The following is a 23,659-nucleotide window of genomic DNA, read 5'->3' as shown; positions in this document are numbered from 1 at the left end:
TGATTATACAAATTCATACGTAATTCATTATGAAGTTACTCTAAGATTAAGAAATGTTCGTTGAATCAATCCACTAGTAATTGTTAACCCTAACATCGCACCTAAACAAGTGCGCAAAAATTCCACTAAATATATACTAACTATAAACAAGAATTCCATAGAAATTATGATAGAAAACCTAAATTAATGTAGTACAATTTATATATTTACAGAAAGGTTAGGATCACCTCAGCTAGCAGAGATTGATTGGAAATATTTGCGGGTTCATGTACAGCATTATATCGTAGTGCATTGTTTGCCTAGGCCAAACAACAAAGAATGTGAAAATGATGCAGATGCAGTAATATGTATCACTAACTGATTTTGCCACATGTGGTGATCATAGTACACGAAAGGACTGTCACAAATCGGTTCGCGGCAGAAAAAATCTTGCACTTGCGTATTAGTAGTATAGGATTTAATGTGAAAATATTTCAGTCAATACATCTAAATATATTGAGAACTTTATTTCTATCCAAAACTAGACTCCTATAGTGTTGATAGATAGTTTCAAGAACATTGACATGCATGGTTCAAACTACAAACCCTAGATTTTCTACTTCTTCACACTTATAGTGAGTCTAGTCACTAAATTATTTAACCATGTATCACTATTTTTTTTTTTAAAACTCATGTATCATTTGCAGAAGGGCATGCATATCTCTTTATGGACTTAGCCCAAAAATCACTACTAAAAAAACTAAATTTAGTGAGGGAAATTTAGTGAGGGAAAACGTAAAATCACTCTCTAATTCCGTCACTAAATTTTGCGACCAAGGAATTTGTGAGGAATTTCATTTTTTCCGTCACTAATTTCCCTTGCTAATTTTGCTTTTTCTAGTAGTGAATATTAACTTACGCGAGAAGAAAAAAAACCCAAAAAGGAGCTTTTTTTTTTTAATGGCAAAATATTTTATAACACTTGAACTAGAGTTCAAGAGTCAAGATGTATAGCAAGTTAAATGTTACACTCTTGTATTAAGAGGTAAGAGTACAAAAAAACAAACCAAACACAAGGTAAACACCATCACACGACCTACATAAACAACCCTTGCTACACTAATATCGACGACAAAGGGTTAAACCTAAACAACACCAAACCGAAAAAGGAGCACGTTTGATTGCTAAATAATATAGTAATAAGAATTTAATATGTTTTTCTTTCATACAAAAATTATATATAAGTTTCATTTTTTATGGTCGTCAAAAATAACATTTTTCTGCTTTTTTAATACCCTAAACATGCAAGCATCCATGAAATCATTGAAAATATGTTGATCTGATCTAACAACAAAGATTAAAATTTAGATGAAAAGGTGGCACTTTTCTTGTAGGGTTAAAGTATGGACAAAAAACCTACTTAACCCTAATACTAACAAGGGAAACCAAAAACTAACAAAAGAAACATATTAAAGCAAATAACAATTGAAAAGAAGAAGAAAAACTTAAAATTTACCAGAAGTGACACCGAAGGAGAAGCAAAAGTGAAGTTAACAAGAATATGTTTGTGGAGAAGAGAAATCCTTGAGGCCCTAAAGACAAGTTTGTGTCACGTCTGTGTGTAATGTAATATAACCTTGATAATAAAACCCTAAACTTTTTATTGGAATTTGATTATGTATAAAGATGGAAATCTTCACTACGTATCTCGAAAAAATTGGATGTTACTACTATTAATTACTTAGATTCAAATCTTTTTCCTAATAACTCTTAAAAAAAAAGCTAAAATATGGTTTTAGTCCCTGCAAATATGTCTCGTTTTGGTTTTAATCCTTGTAAAAAAAAAATTGTTTTTAGTCCCTGCAAAATTTGAAAATAGTCCCTGACCCCACTTTTGTGATGATCTGCATACGTGGCACATTATAACTGAATCAATTTTGTAGTTTTTGGTCCCTGCAAAATATTTTGTTTTTAAAAAAAGTCCCTGCAAAATTTTTTATTTTTGAAAATAGTCCCTGGACTATTTTCAAAAATAAAAAATTTTGCAGGGATCAAAAACAATTTTTTTTTTACAAGGACTAAAACCAAAACGAGGCATATTTGCAGGGACTAAAACCATATTTTAGCCAAAAAAATATCCTTTTTGTTGGGGAGTCCAGAGAATGTCGAAGTGACATTGAGTTAAACGTTAAGAAATCGAAATTCTTAAGACATTAGGTATATGTGTTTTCTATTTTATATAGTTACTAATATAAGACATAGTTACTCACACTTGATTTCCAACACTTTTTCTAATAAAAAGGTTACTTTTTTTTATATTAAAAATTATGTATAACTTTTTTTTAATAAGCCAAAAATGAAATATAATATTTTATGTTAGAAAAATCAGAACATTATCAAACCAATACTTTATATGACATGTGTAACTTTTTATATTTCATTTAAATTTTATTATTGTTGTTGTTGTTTTTGAACCTACTTTGGTTGGCCCGTAGTTAGTAAGCTTACGATCTGAAAGTGTGCTCCTCCTCAATATCTCACAGGCTCGATTCTCTTCGGTAGGTGGGTTAATTTAGTTTCTTAAAAAAAATATCTTTTTATCTAATTAAATAAATAAAATTAATTCTAATTTTAAACTTGATCTGATTTTAATTTAATTTTTTAATCAAGTTTATTCTGCAGCAAATAGAAAACATTATTTCCAACATTGTTTCCATTGAAAAAAACATTGTTTTTTTTTTTGGTACAAAACATTGTTTGTTTTTAAAAATTATAAATACCAAATAATTCTATGTACTCGTTATGTATTTATTACTACCTTCGTCCCTAAATATAAGACCTTTTTGAAAAAAAAATTTGTCTCTTATTATAATAAGACCCCTTTGTTACTTCCAAGTGCATTAATTAATTTTTCACCATCATACCCCTGTTTATTTTGTATATTTTTCTTCAATCAACATTAAATATTATATTGAAAACATAAATTAACTCTCTCTCTTAAGGATAAAATTGTAAAATCAATAACAAATTTATTATCACTATCAATTTTCTTAATTCTCGTTATTTTTTCTAAAGGGACCTATAATTAGGAACGGAGGTAATATTTATTACTTTTAAAACCGAAGATCACAAAAATTACGTGTCATAATCTTTTCATTCTAGTATTTTAGACACAACAAAAACGTGTAGCATTTAATACAATCTTTAAGATCCGAAATTTTTTCAAAACAAAAAGGAATTAATTTAATTGTGTTCTTCAAATCATAAAAAAAATTATTTGTTTGATCAAGTCATTAAAGGAAAATATTGATAGGAAGTCATTAAAGGATTTTTTTTAGGGGAGGAAGTCATTAGAATTATTGTTACCGTAAACCACTTGGGTTGGCAATTGAGGCGGATATTGGCTTGAGACTTTAGAATGTGCTCCTCCTCAAAATCTCACATTCAATTCTCTCCGATTGCAAATTAGGTGGGCTAAATACTCATATATATATTTATTTATTTTTTGTCAAGTAACCTAGTAGCTACAGCTCACACAATTTAATTGTGGAGAAGTGGGGTGTCCAGGGTTCGAACCCCGGCCCCTGCATATAATATGCAATATCCTTGCCAACTGAGCTAAGCTCACGGAATTACTCATATATATTAGTAAAAGCAAAAAAAAATACAAATAAAGTAAATTTTTAATTCTTTTTATGATAAAAGTAAATTTTCTTGATTCAAGGGGAACAACCACGAAGGAAATACATTTTTTTATAAGAAAAAAAAAGTATTACATAAATACTGTACATAACAAGGGCATCTCATGTAAACTTAATTTTAAACAATCTATCTTATGTGAGAATGTTTATTAACTATTGTCTATTTTTAAATAAGGACCGGCGATTTTGGTGGTGAATTTAAAAGCAGAGCAAGAAAAATAATTTCCGGAAATATAATAAAATATATATAATTTTCTAAAAAATATATAATGATTTAAACAAATAATTTGTGGGCCCTAAGGAATCTCAAAGAAGAACACATGATGCACCTGTATCTTCTTAAAAAAAAAAAAAAAATTGTCCATCTATCTACTCGTACAATCTCTGTCGGATCAAACAGTAAAAACTAAGGATGGCAAAGCGGGCCGATTTGCCCCGTTTAAGTTCATTCCGTCTAAGCCCGTTTAAAATGAGACGAGCAGAGTCCAAAATATCACTATGTCCTGTTTAGTGGCGGACAGACGAGTTGGCGGGCCGTCCCGTCAAACAAAAAAAAAAATAGAGGAAAAAAATAACTTTTTTAATACTTTTTATTTATCAAGGATGAGGAGATCTTTGATGTCCTGTACATAGGAGTAGGCTCCTTGTGAATATGGACACAATGGAATGAATCCATGTAGAAAATAACATGACGAAAGTTGATGCATATATGATTAGAAGAGTTCCATGGACCAGAAATATTAGTAAAACAACCGGAGTTCCGATTAGAGCTTAGAAATGTTAGTTTGTGTTTAAGCCAATTGAGCACATCTGGATCAGAAAAAACTCAACAGTGATGAAGCCTAGAGCATGTCAAAGATTCTTATAATGCAATGAAGGAATGTATGTTTCTTTAGAGGAGGAGAAACGGTAATGTATGTCGTCGTCATTTAGGAGAGCCCTATAGTAGGTACAAAATTGTTAACCCATATACATCATCAACCGTTCCCGTTTCTCACTCATTATCTGGAATTCCTCCCTCGACCTCTCTTACTTTCGCGGTGACCTAGACGAGCTTCTTGGAGAAATCTCTAGTTTTCCACTTAAAATCACGTCACTCAATCTTGGAGAGCTTCTTGCAACATTAAATCTATCGGTATCCCTCCTCATAGCCGATTGTTTCCCTTTGCTGGAAGAACTCTGAGGAAGGTATTGGTCAAATTTTAATTAAGGAGATATTTAAACTAATTAGCCTACTGTTCAAGAAGGAAGCTACGTGGAATAAAGGCATTGAACTTGTCACATACAAGTGTTAAAGATGGAACACTCTATGTGATCACAATTAAGAGTTGTTCTGGACTTTTGCAACTCTACCTTGAAAATTGTTGTCGTATCACAGGTAAGGGAGTGATGCATGCTGTAGAAAACTGCACGCAGCTGAGAGAGATCAATTTGAGGGGCTGTTATAGAGTGAAAGATGACATTGTTGCTTCAATGGTATCTTCTAGGTCATCATTAAGAAAGATAATTGTTCCACCTAACTTTCGTTTCCCGCGAGAATGATAAGGAAAACTTCTTGAGTCATGTAGGCCTTCTTCGCTAGTATTCTGAAACTGCTTTGCTGGCTGAAGTTTAAATTCTAAAATGTAAGACGTTATGTTTTCGAAATTCCTTTGTAGAATAAATTTGTGTATTAATTCTACAAATTTATTTTACAACTGACATGATTTTTATTTTATTTTGTTTCGACTTGCCAACTGTGAATATTTCGCTATGGTTTTGTTTGCCTTGCATTATATTCATTTTCTACCAATGATTTTGGTCATGTTATCCTGCTTCTCTAACTCTTCTATTGTTCTTGTCTTGGTATAATCAAAAGCAGAGTTAGAGGATATTGATTCAGGTGATTCAATTGAAAAAGTTGACAGATATGCTTCAAAACCTGAAAACAACGAGGATAATGATTATGTTGGGGGAAGAGGAGCATAATTAGATCTTTTATCACTAGTTAAAACTTTGAACTATTTAGATATTGAGTTTTAAGTTAAGTCACTTTTAATTTATTTTTTTAACCGTTTTGTGGCTTCCGCTATTTGTCATATCGGATAGAATCAACTTAGTATTAATGCTTATCGTATTTGGACAACCATAAAGCTACATGGTTCATATTAGTGCCTTTCATCCTTGAGTTTTACTTCTCAGGTTGATGTCTTTTACTTAAACTCATAAATCTAAAGAATCATGTTTTTTTCTTTCTTTGACAGAACAAAAAGAAGCATAGTTAATAAAAGAGTTAAAGAAACATGATGTAAATTTTTAAGGGACAACAATATGATCATCAAATATATATTCACCACAGAAAAGAAAGAAATGGAGATAAAGAAAATGACATTTATTAGAAACTAGATGTTCTGAATGACAAAAGTTACTTCCTTCACCACAGAAGGTAAAACTAAAAAGCAAAATTATCCAAATCCAAATAAGGGATAAATAAAAAGCCCCTTAACTTGAACATTGTTCAATATAAAAAACAAAAGAAAAGAAAATCATAAGTTTGAAAGTTTCAATAATCTTCATCCTATGCTCAGAATATATACTGAACAAAGGACCATTTTGAAGAACTAGGCCATGGTACTTGAATCACAACCATGAACTCTTTATATTCAAAATCAACTTCTTTGCCATCAATTCCACAAGCCCTTGGTTTCTCTGAAGCATAGACCCTCATCTCACCAGCACCTCTAATTCCAACTTGCACCAAATCTTGAGCCTCAAGATATTCAAATGACTGAATTGCCCCACCATTGTTTAGCATGTTAACCAAACCAATAGGAGCAAACTTCAAGGACTTTTTAGGAAATAAAGTGACTGGAGAAACAGTTATAAGCTCAAAGTTGAATGGCTCCAAAGAGATTTCTTCAATTTCAGATGGAGAGAAAAGTTTCAGCTTCTTGGCTTGGCTGAAATACAAAGCAAAAACTTGAACTCCTTCAATGGGAATTGGATTCTTTCCACTGTTCCATTCAATGTCTTTGATGTTGATCTTAGTTGATACCGAATGTGAAAACTCAGAAGCACATTTGTTTGATCTTATCTCGCGAAACCATCCTCCTCCTTGGCAGTTAAACACACCAAGAACTCCAGTGTACTGTTATAAAAAAAAAAAAAAGTGTTAATTGTGAATCGCAGAAAATAATGGTTTATTCAAACTTCGTTATGCTATAGTGTTATAGTGCTGATATAGCTGCTATATATTTGACAACACTTTATACTAACAAGTATATTGCGGAACAATAATGATTTGATCAAATTATGTGTCGTAGCAACTATTCTACCGACTTTGAACATCTCTAGTCTCTCCAGCTAGATCAAGTCATTGGATTAACCAATAACTTAGACTTCAATGGAGAGTCGAGAAGATTACAAAGGATATAAATTCAAATTCTCAAATTGGATCTTCTACAACCGACATTACTGTAAAGACAGAGCGAAATTATATTTCGCTAACGTTCTACGATCCATTTCACCGTAAAGTCCATTGTAGAGGATCTGAATACATCATTTCTACATAATGATAGGATTGGAAATTTGGATCAATTAAAATTCAAATACATGTTATGAAAGTGAGGAGAGAAGGCTTACCTTATTGAGGTTCCAAATTTTGAGCATAGTTTTGCCATCATGTAAAGGATCAGAAAAGAGACAGTCCTTAGTTGGGAGAGCATAGGTTTCACATCTAAGGATGGTACCATCAGGCAAAGCTAGTTTCTTGAGAAGGTCAAAATTGTGATTTCCAACAGTGTCACTTATGTAAATTGGACCACCAGATATGGCTCTAGAAGCTGCATGAAAAGCAGCACAAGGGTGTGTAGATTGAAACATATCCCAATCTGGTTGGATGAAATTTCCCATCCATAAGCTATTGTATGCACAATGCACCATGTGACATCCTTGTAGCCAATATGTACCATTTGGATCACCATATGGGTCAGTGCACCAGAAATCATCACCTGTTTTTCAATCCAAGGAAAATTCAATTAACTAAATCATTTTTATATCATATGTTGCTAGCAAATATTTCAAAGAGTTTAGTCACAATCATTCATATATATGTGCAAAAAGTATTTGTGATTGAAATAAGATGTTTTTAATGATCGGATGATTATGAATGATTGTCAGTATAAAAATATTTACACAAATAATGTATTTGGTTCAAATTGCAAAGTGAATTTCTTAATTAGAATCTCTCAGAACAATGCGAAATAACAGAACACGTGTAATACTACTAGTTAAGGTTAGAAAATTGGTTTATGTGACATACCAACACGACCAAGGGATATGGCTTCAGTTCCAAGCAACATGAAATCATTGCAATGTTCCATGCTAGCAATGACACCATTACCATTGAAATGTTTTTTCACTGAAGTTGAGAGAGCTTTGTAATATGCTTTGGCCAAATCAACTCTTCCACCATACTTCTCACCCACCATCTCTAGCAACTGATTACAAATTAAACATCAATATATGTCAAAACTAAATATATATGTAGAAACTAAGAAAAATGTTGAAACTTATTGAATTGAATATATCTCATGAATAGTCACTTTACTATTTGCATACTTAGTTTTCTTTTTGTCAGAACTTAAACCCTGGACTTTTACTTCTCAACTTATTTAATCATTTAACTCAAACACTAAAAAATGTTACTAAATAAATACTCAATTAATTAAATTAAATTGTTAATGTAAATCCATTGTATAAGAATAAAAAATAAAATAAAAAATAAAAAGCATGTCATGATAGTTTTCATGTGACTGGTTCTAAATTAAGTAGATGTTAATACTAGATTAATGTGTGTTTAAGAAAAAGAGACAAATCAACACAAATGAGGGAAAAGTAGTAGGCTAGGAGCACAATTTTTAGAATTTAAAAAGAAACAGATAACGTGCCGACCAAAATAGTCAAAATAATTAGGACGTAACTTTCAAATAAAAGTAAAAACACGTTAACAATATCTCCCCTTTTTTTTTGCAACAAAAGGTTATAGTAGATATAATGAGATTGACTCTACAGACAGCTTGACCTATCATTTTTCTTTTGACAAATTGACCAATCATTTTTTTTGCATTTGTTTAATTTGTGAAACATACCGACATAACAAAAAAATAAAATAAAATTTCAAACAAATATATTAAGATAACGTAAGAAGGAAGTCAAAAACATTTTTCTAACACCTTATTTTATCATTCAGCTAAATACGAACATATGATTAGTTATGAAATGACTTGAAATGGATTTGGTCAAAAAAGCTAAATATATTTACCTAAACTTTTTATAGAAAAAGAATTCGAACAAAACATTATTTGTCTCCTATATTTGTTAAAAATTAGGACAACAAAAAAAAAAAAATCAATTCATAATAGATACATATACCAAATACTCTATCATGCTTCTCAACAAGAAAATAAAAATAAAAATAAAAATCAATTCATTATAGACATTACACATTCAAAAAAATATATATACACAAAACTTTCATGAATTATTGTTGAAGGCATAAAAGTTCAACTAAATTTATTCAAACGGACTTGTATATATAAAAGTAAAATAGATTTCTTTTCAACTTGCGTTAAAACTAATTTTTGCAGGAGACCTTAAATATTAGTTATGTTAATGTCATTGATTTTTGTACATTGGTTAAGAAAAAAAAATGAACAGTTTAATAACTATACACAACAAACGATATATGAACATATAAATATGACTAACATAAAAAAAAAATAAAAAAAAAAAAAAAAAAAAAAATGTGTGGTTGTGAAATTAAAATGGAAGGACTTACATGGATGACATCAACCTTGACCCCATCAATTCCAGACTCTTCCAAAAGAGAGTGAATACCTTCATACATTTGATCAACCAAATGAGGAGGAACTAACCCAACACCATTATTAACAATCTTATCAACAGCCAAATCCTCCATAGTAGTTTCCAATCCAACGGTTAACTTAGGCTTCTCCACAATAGCTTCAGGTAGACCCTCAACATTAGGTCTTATCCCACCCCAATAACCACATAAAGCATGCCACACATACACATATTCAACACTCTCAAAACCTTTTTTTAGTTCCTTAACAAATCCACCTAACCCTAAACCTTTTTTATAATCCTTAAACTTACAATTCTCTTCAAATTTTATTAACCTACATGGCATTTGTTCACCTGCAGCCGTACGATTAATCCCATCATTAGTATCAATTGGATCATCATCATGGGCTATAGATTGCCAACCATCATCAATCAAGACAAAGCCAGGTGGACAACCACCATCAGATAAATCCTTAACACCTTCCCAAACTCCTTGAGGGTGTACCTTAAGATAAAATGCATCCCATGTACACCATCCAAATTTATCCACTATTCCGGGGACAGTTTTTTCTTCTAGAAGCTTAAAGGTTCCTAAGTGGGCCCTCACAGTTTTCATTGCTTCTTTCACAAGCTTAAATGGATCATTACCCGCGTGAAGGTAAACAACAGCGTTGTATCGAGAGTCAGTTACTAAAGTTGAACTACTCTCGACACAGACAGCAACGTTGTCGTCATCACCGGGTTGTAAAGAAGCTCGGAAAGACCCTTCTATTATTGGAAGTAATAGAACATAGGGTCGACCAGAGTTTGGATCTGAACCCGGATTTGGATCCGAGTTCTGGAGCATGAGGAATTGGGTCTCGGTTTCTAAGTCTTTGCCATTTGAACCGGTCCAAAGAGTGGTCCACCACACTTTAAATCGGAAAATGCTAGTAAAGTTTATGTTTTTGAGCTTTCCAATGTGTGCAACATGGCGGCTTTTCGCTTCGTTGGCTTCAAAACCAAGGAAGCAACCGTTGGTTGCGGTGACGGTGGTGGACGGAGTGGTAGTGGTGGTGATGTTTTTGGGGACATCAGAGAGGATGACGTGGTTGTTAACTTTTAGAGTTGAGTCGGATAGGGTGAAGGTGAAGGGTGAATTGGGACAAGGGTTAACATGTTTGGTGGTGGTGATAATGTTGTCGGTGTTGTTTCTGGTTGAGTTTAGGGTAGGGTTTGGAGGAGACATTTTTTTTAGGCTAGGGTTTCTAATTGAGAATGAGAAAGTTGGAATGATGGATGTGTAATGTTAACGTGAGAGAAGAAAGGTGCTAGTGTTTGTGTATATATAGAATTTTGTGGTGAGTGAGAGAGTGTAATACTTGTGAGAATATTGAATGAGAAAATAATGGGATTTCGTGTGCTAAAAATGTGCTATGAATGAATATGAGGATATTTGATTTGGTATGTTTTTGAATATTTGATGAAATGAATTAAAACTTGCTTGTTTTGTTATGTGATATGGTTTGGATGATGGATCAATAAGGCAAGAATTTATGTGTATTTATAGAGATGTGAATGTGATTTGTCATGCATAATAATGGGACCAAAGGAAGGTGTGGCGAAGGTTGGTTTTGAGATTATATATTTTTTATTTTGTGGTGTTTTTTAATTGGTGGTGTGTGTCTGTTTTCTATTTCTTAACCAATTTTTTTGGCTCATTTAAAAATATTTTGATGCATTCCAAAAAAAAGTTTGATGATGTCAGTGAATCGAATAAACATGGATCTTGACTTTGTAGGAGATTTTATTTGGAAAAGTTCTTTTTTTCTTTGTCAAGTTTAAAAAAGTTCTTTAAAATAGTTAAATATTAACAAAATTACATAATTGAATTATCATCCCTAAAATACTTACTAGCAATCCAAATATCCAATAAAAACTTTGGATATCGAATTGTTCATTTTATTTGCTTTTTTTTTCTTGTTTCTAATAAGTTTTTTCCGTTGTTTTTTTTTTTTTTAAGAAATTTTTTCCGTTGTTAAACTATTGAACTTTTTTTGTCAATTATTTTAATGGCTAATAAGTGGGCAATTTGAAGTTCGAACTTCAACCCTTACATATTTTTATCTTCAAAAAATATCTTGTTTGAAATATGACGTCGAATATAAAAATATTTGTACATCTCTCTTTTGTGATTTGAACATTGATTTGTCAAGTTGTTGCAGCCTATATCATCTTCTGCTAGATCAAATCTCTTGTAAAAATAATTTATTTATTTATTAATTTAATTTAAAATGTAACGCGTTTGAGTAAAAAGAATAGCGTTTTTCTAAAATATTTCGTCCTTATAGTATAAAAAATAATAATTCTCCCTTGATTTTGGGTGTGTCTAATTCCTTGATTTTGGGTTAGGTTATATACGGTAGCTTTTTTATTTTGCCAAATATTTCTTTTTTGGGTCAAGTATATAGAGGTTCTTTAATTAGTATTAATTGGAAGATATTATTTGATCTTCCTTACTCTGCAATCTTAGTACATTTTTTCTGGTAAGTTTTCTTTTTTCTTTTCCTTTATTAAAGAATATTTTCCGGTAAGCTGATATTGTTTTTTTTAGTCTTCTTCTCTATAATCTCTATAATGAAAAAGGATTCTTGTTTTTTAAATCTCTTTTGCTTTTACCTTATTATTAATGTTTATATATTTTTAATCTTTAAAATATATTTTATTAGAAAAACCGATGTGATTGTGTTCTTTTTTGTGGTGGTCAGGGTTTAATGTGGTTCTGTTCTAATGAAAGGAGTTAGACTCACATAATAATATGGCAAACATAATTTTTAATCCCGACCAGGAGGTAATTTTTTAGTAAAAAAATGAATTTTATTTAAAACACATATATGTGATTTGATTTTTAAGTATTTTGCTTAAGTTTTTTCTTTAATTTATACGATCTATGTTTATGTTTTAATATATAAAAATAAGTTGTTTATCCAAATAGAGTCTTATTATATCATATACTAACTTATCAAATATAAGGCTGAGATTGAATACGATGCAATACCCTTTCACTTCTCTCTTATATTGGTCACCAAATCAGTCATTATTATTCCTCGAAAGAAAGTTAGTAATTATTAAAACAAAGGTATGTTGACCCAATATGTAGCAAAAAAAAAATTAAGAAGAATATGTATCGAATATCGATTTAGTGGCTTTGGACCCTCTCAATTGTAGGTTATGTGAATGATATCATGTTAAAATGTATTGAATTTTTTTTATCAAACAACATAGTGTTGGAGCTCATGCATTTTAAAAATGAAAAAAATAAGGTGTTTGAGGTTCAAACATTAACTTCTACATATATTATATATTGTATCTACTAAGGACCAATATATTGAACTCTACAACTTAAGTAAATTGTAAGTAGAGTTGAGTTAATTTTAATAGGGAGATCATTCACATCATCTCGTCTGCAATATAATAAATGTGGTAGTTGAGATTTTGCAACAAAATAAATGTTAATTTTTATTCTGTGGTAGTTGAAATTTTGAAACAAATAAATGTTTTTTGTTTAATTTATTGTCAAACAAAACAATGGCACGTGGCATTGAGGTTGGTTAGTGACGGTTAGAATAAGTTAAGAACAGTTGATGAGTCAAGAGTCAAGGTTGAAATGAGACACAAGATTTTGGGGCACATGGCAGTCCAATATGAATTTGAAGAAGATTTAGATAAGATATAATAAAAACAAGTATGGAATATTCTAATGTAGATGTCGGTGGGAAAGGGTAACATATGCATGAGTGTGGTTGAACAATCAAAAAGGATAATATAACAATAATAATTGGTAGCTAATAAAGTGTTCAATAACGTGTAATCGTGTATAATGAAGTTTTGAAGTGTCACACGTACCAAACATAACGGTAATACCAGCATTTCCTTTAGCTTATATAGTCTTATATTGAAGGGTGGTTACCGACCATAAACATAGCATTATGGATAGAGTTGTTGATTCTATACAATTTAAGGATAAAATCAGTTTTTAATTGTCTTGTAGTTTTATTCACTTAAAATAATTTTATTTGAGATGTATCTGATACTAAATATTGCACGTTTTGCAGTTGTGATTTGAATTTTAATTCATTATATTGTAAAAATTAAGTCAATTCTTTTTTTTAGATAGATAAAATGTCAAAATCATCATAAACTTACACACAAAAACGAAGGTCTCGAGATTCGAACCCTAATTGTAACGTCCGACGTATCAATTTCGACATTTTTATCAATTAAGCTGGGATTAATGGAACAGCGTTAAGTCAATTATATTAAATCCAACTCATTAAACTCCATTCTAATAGTACATTTAACTTACATTTTTTTTTAAAAGCATTTCCAAAGATGTGTTTTTACATTTTATAACATAAATTGAGTTATTTGCATTAATTGAAAACAAAATATGGGAGTGTTTTTTAATTCGCCTATTCAAAGATGAATTAGTTGTTGAATAAGAAGAAGAATGATGATTGGAAGCAAGTACATCACCTCAATTTTTTCTTATCAACCTTATGTTAAATCACATTTTTTCAACCTTATGTTAAATCACATTTTTTTTTGCGTAAAAAGAACAAATTTAACCAAGTACATCACCTCAAATTTTTTTTTGGTTACAAGTACATCACCTCATTTTAACTAAACATACCTACAGTTATTTTATTTTTAAAGGATAATCCAAAGTAACTTTCGTAGAGAATCAATTTTTCTTAATTTAATAGTCTTAGTTGATTGCTTTATAAAGTCGGTAACAAAGGATTAAAAGTTTGAAACTAATAGAGCAATGACTATACAATTTCTCATGCAATAATTTATTTTTCCCCAGTAAATTAAATGAGAAACTTCTCACTACGAAGTATTTGAGCACATATTGAGTGCATTTGAGTATGTATTATTTCTATTTGTAAATTTAACATGACTTCATTGAGTCAATTGACCAACCTTGTCGAGTCTTGTGCAATATATTGAAGTCCACAAGTTTATTTTTAATTTTTTCGAGGTTAAAGAAGTATCAGGATCTTATAGCAACTAATTTTATTTCATATTTGTTCATTATAAAATTGTTTGTAACTTCTCTTGTTTGGGCAAGGTTTTTCATTTTTTTTTCTTCAAATAGTCTAGTAGCAAAGGACCACATACATTAAACGTTAGACTATTATTTTTTCCATCCTATGTCTTTCCTCGCGCGCTTTATTTTTTTCCAATTTTATCTCTGGTCCGGATTTCGTTTTCCGGATTGCATTGTTAGAACTTTGCAGATGTTTCCGGATTTGAAAATCCAGAATAATGTTTTACCAGAACTTTTGCAATTTTAATCTTCAAAATTCGTAAAATAAAATAAAAAAAACGAAAATAAAAAGATGCAAACATAAAAACAACTCATTTTATTAATATATGAACAATACATTACAATAATTTTCAAGCTTTTTAATCTTATTACACAAGATCCTAAATCTATTTATACTCTTAACTTATTACATAAGCAATACCAGTGGCTCCAGCCACCGGTGGAGAGGAAAGAGGGGGGAGGAAAGAAGATGGCGGGGAAGAAGAAACTAATGCTGCCTGATAGGATATACCAGTAGCTTTGGTGTTGGTGGGGAGACATATGGGGCACAAGGGCCTCTAGGGAACAAGAGACCATGATGGTCAACATGACACCCAGGCAAACCAACCTCACACCCAGACTGACCCCTTCCCTATTGACCGATCATATGACCCCTGATGGATTTCCAAAGAGGCCTCTTTCTATGAAAGGCTAACGATGGAAACCCATCGTTGTAGAGGATAAGAGGAGAAAGAAGAAGGTGTGCAAATGTTTGAGGAAATGAATCATATTTATAGCGGAGGGGGATTAAAAAAATGTGGGGAAGCCATCAATTCCGGTCAAAAAACGTGTAGAAACACATTTTTCGACTTGACCACCGTCAAAAACGTTTGAAAAACGTTTTCTTTGTGGTGCAGACCACCGGCCAAAAGCTTCTGGTGTAATCCGAAATGTATAATCCGAAACATACGATGTTGGGGTGAACAATGGGAAACTTGAGACTTTGATACTCTATAAATACATTCTCTCCGGTTTTCAGCTTCAACACCTATATAGATACTCCTTGATGCCTCCTTGATATACAGATAACTCAAAAATATAAAGAGGTTGCTATGAGTTAGATCTGGCTGTCTGCCAGATGAATATGTCATTTGGCAAGGCAGCAAGATCTAACTCAAAGAAATCCTCTTGAAAACACATTCCCAAAAGATTCATCATTTATGTTATTATGGTTTTTTTTAACTGTTTATTTGTCTCATGTTGCTTCAATTTATGTTATGTACCTTTGTTCTATTTTTTTCAAGGCATTTGCAACGAAAACGATCCAAACAAAAGGGTCTGATGCAGTTCAAACTTTAAAATCTGGAATAGCTTCATGCATTCTAGATTATAAAATCCGAAAACCCTCAGTAACATTTTGGCCGGTGACGTTTCACCAAAGGTTATGCCGGTTAGTGGAGTTTTAGTACGTTTTTTTGGACGGTTTTGAATGAAAAATAAGTTTTCCTTGACTTCTAAATTACCTATGACTTGTTTTAGGCTATAAAAAGGCTTGAATCTTTAACATTTTCCTTCATTCTTCTCCACCCTCCTTTCTTACACTTTCTTCAAAAAAAATTAGTTTTATAGGTAGATTTTAGGATTGTTAGTGGTGTCATGGTCATTGCTGACCGCTCATACGACCTCTGCAATTGCATTGCAGCTTACACGGGGGTCGTATAACTGTCAACAGAGACCCTTGACATCAAAGAAAGACACAAAATATCCATATCATATTTGTCCGGATTATATATTCCGAAAACACTAATAATATGGTCCGGATTATGTAATCCGGACTAGGGGTATTTATGGAATTTTTGCAGGCGCGCGAGAAGGCAACATGGTGGGAAAAATAATAGTCTAAACGTTAAGAAGTGGAAAATCAATGTTTAAACCCACAACCCAACACATCAAAGAGGAATGCTAGCAACACACATTTTAACATACACACTTTTCAACACACCCCTTTATTGGTCAAAATTCATACGAGTCTCACCAAATCATGTGGGGCCATATAAATTTGGTGGGATCAATGTGAATTTTAACCAATCAAATAAAGTGTTTTGAAAAATGTTTATTAAAATTTGTGTTGCTAGCATTTTTCACACATCAAATCACCTAAATTGTTTAGTCTACTCAAACTTCAATGTCAAGATAACACTTTGATTTCCTCCACCATATTGTCAACCCATTTCACGTCTTTTTTTTAAATGATTGTCAAATCACCCAAATTGTTTCATGCTAAATTAGCCGAAAACATTATGAGTTTTATTACTCCCCCATCTGCATTCCAACACTTCCAATGGACACACAAGTTATGAGGAATAATGAAATTGAAGTCCAACCACTTCACTACCTCTCCCCAAATAATGCTTGTCACTTTACAATGAAGGAAACATAATTTTATTTTTTAAAATATATTTATAATAAAAATAAATAAATAAATCAAAAATAAGATGAACATGTTCATCATCTTCATCTTCTTTCTTTAAATCTTCATCATTTATGTTATATTAACCTAATCTTTATCTTTGAATTTTTGAATCAAAAAAACTCTACTCAGGTATATCTTCAAATGTGGGGGTGGGAATAGGTCAGGCCAGACCAGGCTTTGATAGGCCTGAGCCTGGCCTACGAAAAAATTTACAGGCCTGAGTCTGGCCTATGGTCTATCATAGGCCGTTTTTCTAGGCCTGATCTGGCCTATTTAAAAGCATGGACTTGCCTGAAAGCCTAATTACATGCCTACTTAACATTAAGGCCATCAAATAGTTCATTTGGCCTACTAAATAGGCTAAACAGGCTTTAAAGCATACTTAAAAGCCTATTTCACTATAAGTAAATTTTAACTAGATTAAAGCTTAATTAAAAGCCTATAACAACAAAGTCTACTAAGGGACTAATAGATAGAGAAAGAAATGTTTATATTTTTCATGTATGCAACTATTTTAATATAAAAAAAAAAACATTTTTTAATAAATAAGTATTAATAGGCCGGCCTATTAGGCTTAACAAGCTTTTCTGAAAGCCTAAGCCTGACCTATTTAACCAAACAGGCTTTCTAAAAAGCCTAAGCCTTGGCCTATCAACTAAACAGGCCAGACCAGGTCGTAGACCCCTGTAGGCCGGCATGGCCTATTCCCAACCCTATACAAATGTCATAAATCTATGTTATATTTACCTCAAATCTTCTTCTAAACACAAAAATCAAAACCCTTAAATTCTCAATAAATCTTTAGTCTCTTCAATCATCCACCGTTACTACTTACCACCAACCTTTTGATCTTGTTATTTTATTATCGTTGTTAATATTAATTTTTCACTGTAGCTACCTCTAACCACTAACCCTTTGATCATCAATATTTCTTAGATGTAACCCCTGATTTTGTGTTTTCCAATTGTTCATTGTTCTCTTGGCGGCAAAACAAGTTTCAGCATTATTATTTTTCCTCTTCTTGTTCTCCATGATGTTGTGTTCTCCTATTATTGTCGTTGTCGTTCCTAATTTAATGTTTCAACAACTAATTTAAAGCTAAGAGTTCTTTGACTTTTGATTTCTGAAAATTTAAAGCTTCAACAACTAATTTGTTTCAGCAACTAATTTATTGTTGTTGTTCCTAATTTAATTATTGAGAATTTGGGTTTTGATTTTTGTGTTTAGTAGAAGATTTGAGGTGAATATAACATAAAATTTTTGTTTTTGATTTAAAGTTTTGCATGATTTTTATGCATCTAACAACAAAGATGCACTAACTATTTTCTATTATATAATTTGAGAGGTTATAATAATTTGTTTTGAGATGTATATATAATTAGGAAAATGCTAAGAAGTTGTTTAGGACACTTAAGAAGAAGTTTAAAATAAACAGTTTATGATTTGTATATTCAACACATTGAAACATGAAAAAATAATTTTTTTGTATGAAAGTCATCAATTGTTTTTAGTTTACGATGTTTTACTATAATTGTTTCTTTTATTAAATTAGTCATTTTTTTGATTTATTTCATACAGAGTTCAACGCAAAAGTTTGGCATGATTAGACACTACTTTAAGCCAAGAAATCACAATGTATACTTTGCAAGTGAGGTAATTTTGAACATGATTTCATAATTGAAGACTAAATTTTGAAATTGATTGCCCCATTTCTTATCATTTCAGATTAATAATTGAAGGCTTAAATATGATATTAGTCCCTGTAATTTGGGTCGGTTTTGAATTTCGTCCCTGTAAAAAAAAAAACTTTGAATTACATCCCTGTAAAAAAAAAAATTGTTTGAAAAAGGTCCCTGGCCTCACATTTTTTATGATGTGCCATGGTTTTTGCCACGTGGCAGTTGCTGACTGTGCAACTTATGCCACGTGGCATGCCACATAATATTAATTTTTTAAAAATAATTTTTAAATTCTAAAAATTGTTTTTAAAATTAAAAAATCTGAAAAAAATATTAAAATTATTTTCTGAAATTATTTTTATCATATAATTTCCAAAAAGAAATTATTTTTTTAAAAATTATAAAATCTAAAATTTCGGAAAAAAATAATTCGAAAAAAAATGAAATGATTTTTTTAATTTTTTTTTAAAAATATGAAGAAAAAAATATAATTTTCAAATTAAAAAAATTAATGGTCGAAAATTTAATTTAACAGTTTTTTTTCGATTTTTTTAAATGATTTTTGAATTTATTTTAATATTTTTTTAATTTAAAAAAATAATTTTCAAAACTTTAAAAATAATTTTAATTTTTAAATTACGTGGCTGCCACGTCAGCACCACGTGGCAAAAGTTGCACAGTCGGCAACTGCCACGTGGCAAAACCCATGCCACATCATCAAAAATGTGGGGTCAGGGACCTTTTTCAAACAAAAAAAATTTACAGGGATGTTTTTCAAACTTTTTTTTTTACAGGGACGAAAATCAAAACGGGCCCAAATTACAGGGACAAAAATGATATTTAAGCCATAATTGAATTAGTGGATTGGCAAAGCAGTGAAGTAGTCACAATCAGCGGGAGTTGGTCGAGTTATTCATTAATTTTGACAATGTAGCATTGATTGATCAGCTAAATATTAAAATATATGCTGGTATGTCATAAGTATTTGTTATTTCACTGTTGCGTTAGAGTAACAATGTCTGCCCATAAGCTTGCCGCAAGAGTGCTTTGAGATTAGTTGTTCAAGAGCCAACCGATTGTGACTCATACTTATGCGGTTTCGGATGTATAAATCACATATCTGTTTTAACATGCGTTCGAAAAAATGAAATAACTCTTGTCAAAGACTATCCGTTGGTTTTCAACGATCAACTTTGTTATGCAAAAAAGGTCCTTCATAAACCAAGGGTGTTCATCGACAACTACAAGGTTTTATAGTGTGGACCATTTGAAGAAAATAAGCTCTAACAAGCAGTTTATAAACGATATGTGACAGTTGTTTTGAACGTCGGATATGTGAATAACATATACTTGCAAATAGGATATTCTATTCACTCCACCAAATGCATCTAATTCTATTAAGCAGACTCTTATGAGTCAATTGGTCAACAAATTTTTTAAAAGATGTATAGCTTTTGACAGCAGTTGTAAGACCCTACTTATTAATGGAAACTTTCATTCAACAGTAGGACCTTTACGATGTCTTATTTGGATGAAGACAACAGTCCAAAGCAATGGTTTGTTTACCATCACATGTTGAAATTCATTCATCTTATTTATTGTTTTATTTTTTAATTAATTTATTTTGCTACAATTTAATAAACTATTTAGTTTTCATTGACTATTCATACTGTAAGGACTTGAAGCTTAGTGCTATTCTCAGGAGCGAGGAATCCGACAAAATTTTACAGGATTTGAACATTGTATTATAACAAGGACCCTACCAAAACAGAAGGTCACAACAATGAATATTTATTTTGTTTTGTTTTGGATCTAAGTATTTTTTTTGTAACTTAGCATGTTTGTGACAGTTAACAATTGTTTTTAATTAGTCTAGCTATGCTTTTGATGATGTAGATATCAAAGGGTAGACAAGACTTTCTACTATTTAGACCAGGTTCCAAAGTATGTACTACCAGGTTTAAAACTCGTCGGTGAGTTTTAATTGTTTGTTGAAACGTGGCTTGCAGCCCTTGTTACATGTTTCATATTTTCTACTATGATTGTTAATGCAGACAAGTACCTCTATGGATTCATGAAGGATGGGACTGTGATAAATGTCATCGAGTTATGCTTAGGAAAAAAGCCGACAAATCAGAATCTGGGGAATGATACTTGATTGAAGGTAATTTGATGAAATACTCTCTCTCGAATGCTCCATGTGGTAATTTTATTGACTATAAATCATTGTAAACGACAGATCAAAGATCTCATCAATGATATAATGATAAGTGTTAATTATGGACAAATCATGAGAAAACAATACATTGTATGTGATGTTTTATCATGCTATGCAGATGAGACCATGTGAGTAGACAATTCGACTTTGATTTCTATAGATAACCAGGGCAGTATGCAATGCCAATTTTCTTCAATACAATTTATTTAACTACTTACTTTATACTTTGTAGATATGCTAAAGAAGAATCCATTCTATATATTTCAAAACGGTTCATGGCGTTGAGCTCAAGTATACAAGACTTCCTTGTCTGGTAGCAAAAAAAAACGAATTGGATATTCGACGTGTAAACCTCCCAATAGAGCTATGCAGAATTGTGGGTGGTTCGTTATTTGTTGTTGTTGTTGTTTATTAGTCGCCAGATTACTTATGATAAAATACCGCGTATATGTATCTTACAACTACACAAATTATCTAATTTATTTTAAAGAGTTATCTCAAAAAAATTTATCTTACAAATATGATTATGTTTTTCCATATCTGAACACATGTTTTACAAGTTTGGTTTTGTAATCGTAAATACTACTAATATAATAAATTCAGGCGGTTAAATATGTCTCAAAGGAAGTTTGACGTATTTCAAGTTGTATTAACCCAAAACATATATATAGAATGTAAACATGTATTCATATTTATATGTAGAATCAATAAAAACAAGAACTGAAAGCCAACTTACAATCAACTTTTAAGGAGAGAAAAATGACTATTTATAATTACATTATGTTGAGATAATTGGATTAAATCTATTAAACCCATGCCACGAATGTCAATTATTATATGCATATACAATAGTTTGTTGTTTTGATGGAGAGGTTATATAATTATAATTATAAAGTATGATTATTTTTGTACATACACAACACAGCTAACATATGTTTCTTCTCTAAAAAAAAACTAACATATGTTTCATAAGTTATAATTGATTTTAATGCTATACCTGAACTTTTTAGTCATAATTTTAAATAAGAAATCAATTGTTTGAATCTTACTAACTTTTAAACAAACTTTATATTAATAACAAATACATAAATCAATAATAATTTTGTAATTTGAAGAAAAGAAAATGAGTTGTTTTCTGACACGCACTCGAAAAAAACACAATGTGAAGAAACAAAAAAGACAATAAAATATCTTGCAACTCATTATAGTACTACATGTTAAAAATTAAAATATAAATTTCAAAGAGCGAAAATTTCTAATTAAAATAGAAATTAGAAATTAAGGCAAACATAATTTATAAATTATAGTTTATCTTGTTGGCCCACTTGAACACTATAGTAAAGTTTGCCACTTCTTGCTTTTTACTTTCATTGAGGAGATCATCCTATTGACTTGAAATATTTATTGAATTGTTAGAGGCATAAATCCAAACAAAACTCAACATTGGTTGATTTTTAAGCAAATATTTAGAATAAAATTGCTTGTATTAGAATTAGTAACATAATTAAATTATGATGAGATTAATTATACCATTGTAATATTTAACGTGCAAAATATGAAGTGTTGTGTCATGTCAACATACAAATTTGACATGAAATTTCAACCACAAATTAGATGATTAACATAGTTTACATATGTGGCTAATGATATCAAGTAGATGATTAATGAATTTAACAAATTGTCGTAACTCATTTGTCAAAAAAACAAATCGTCACAACTCATTGTTGAATATAATTAACCATGTGATTTTGGGGCATCATTAACCATAATTTTTAGGTGTTATATATATATATATATATATATATATATATATATATATATATATATATATATATGCATTGAAAGATTTTTCCTTGTAATGTCCAAATTTCAAAACCCAATCCCCGTAGTTTCTAACAATTATTTCTCAGTATTGATGAGAATGAACTAATTTATCGAGATACAATGAAATCAAAATTGGGTACGAAAAAAAAAACAAACATGGAGAAGTATGTTGCCGTTTGATAAAGAAGAGAGTGAAAACTTTAATTGAAAGAAATAAAAGAAGAGATTAAGTTAGTGCTGAAAATTTATGTGAGTTACACGAGCGAGTAAATGAGAAAAAGAGGTTGAACGTGGGAAAATATGATCTCAATTGTTAGTCTAAATTCAAATATAAATTAAAGGCTTTGATACATCTCAAAAATAAAATAAAATCCTCTCCTTCCTCAAACCCTTCAATCCCCCATCTCGACAATAGTTCGGAATTCGATTCGATAAATCTCATCTCGACTGTAGTACTTTAAAAAAACTATAAACCTTGTTTTGTTTTAAGACTACTAAGAGAAGTGCATTTGTGCATCTATATGGCTTGCACCACAGTTGTTTTGATTTTAAAGTACTACAGGACTACTATTTTTCTTAGTAGTCTTAAAACAAACAAGGTTTATAGGTTTTTTTAGTTCAATTTTTGTATACTTTTTTAAAATAAATTAAAAGGTCAAAATATAATTTTTTGGCAAAAACTTTTAAAGAAAAAAAAACTTTTGAATTATATTAATCAAGCAACGAGTTGAACTTAACGAGCTGAATCAAACTGTTCGTGAACTTTAAACGAGTCGAACTCGAGCTGAAAAAAGAGTTCGTGTCGAACTTGAGTCGAGTTTCAAACTGAGCAAATTCTTATCAAGTCGAGTCGAGCTCATACATATTTGA

General features: G+C 30.9%; 1 protein-coding gene across 1 annotated transcript; it reads right to left on the bottom strand.

The window, feature by feature from the left end:
- Positions 1-6,030: 6,030 nt before the first annotated feature.
- Positions 6,031-11,030, bottom strand: LOC25495142 (galactinol--sucrose galactosyltransferase). Its single transcript, XM_013595310.3, has 4 exons — positions 9,499-11,030; positions 7,981-8,158; positions 7,302-7,669; positions 6,031-6,807 (listed from the first exon to the last, which is right to left on the bottom strand). The coding sequence occupies exons 1-4, from the start codon at positions 10,750-10,752 to the stop codon at positions 6,244-6,246; spliced, it is 2,364 nt and encodes a 787-aa protein (XP_013450764.1). The 5' UTR covers positions 10,753-11,030; the 3' UTR covers positions 6,031-6,243.
- Between the last annotated feature and the right edge of the window lie 12,629 nt (positions 11,031-23,659).

Source organism: Medicago truncatula, chromosome 6 (assembly GCF_003473485.1).
Source record: "Medicago truncatula cultivar Jemalong A17 chromosome 6, MtrunA17r5.0-ANR, whole genome shotgun sequence".
Taxonomy (NCBI): domain Eukaryota; kingdom Viridiplantae; phylum Streptophyta; class Magnoliopsida; order Fabales; family Fabaceae; genus Medicago; species Medicago truncatula.
This window is presented reverse-complemented; position numbering and strand designations above follow the sequence as displayed.

Coding starts and splice junctions, on each gene's coding strand:
- LOC25495142 (XM_013595310.3), bottom strand. CDS start 10,752: ATGTCTCCTCCAAACCCTACCCTAAACTCAACCAGAAACAACACCGAC. Junction 8,159..9,498: donor TCAAGGTTGATGTCATCCAT/GTAAGTCCTTCC, acceptor ATTTGTAATCAG/TTGCTAGAGATGGTGGGTGA. Junction 6,808..7,301: donor AAATTTGGAACCTCAATAAG/GTAAGCCTTCTC, acceptor TTTTTATAACAG/TACACTGGAGTTCTTGGTGT.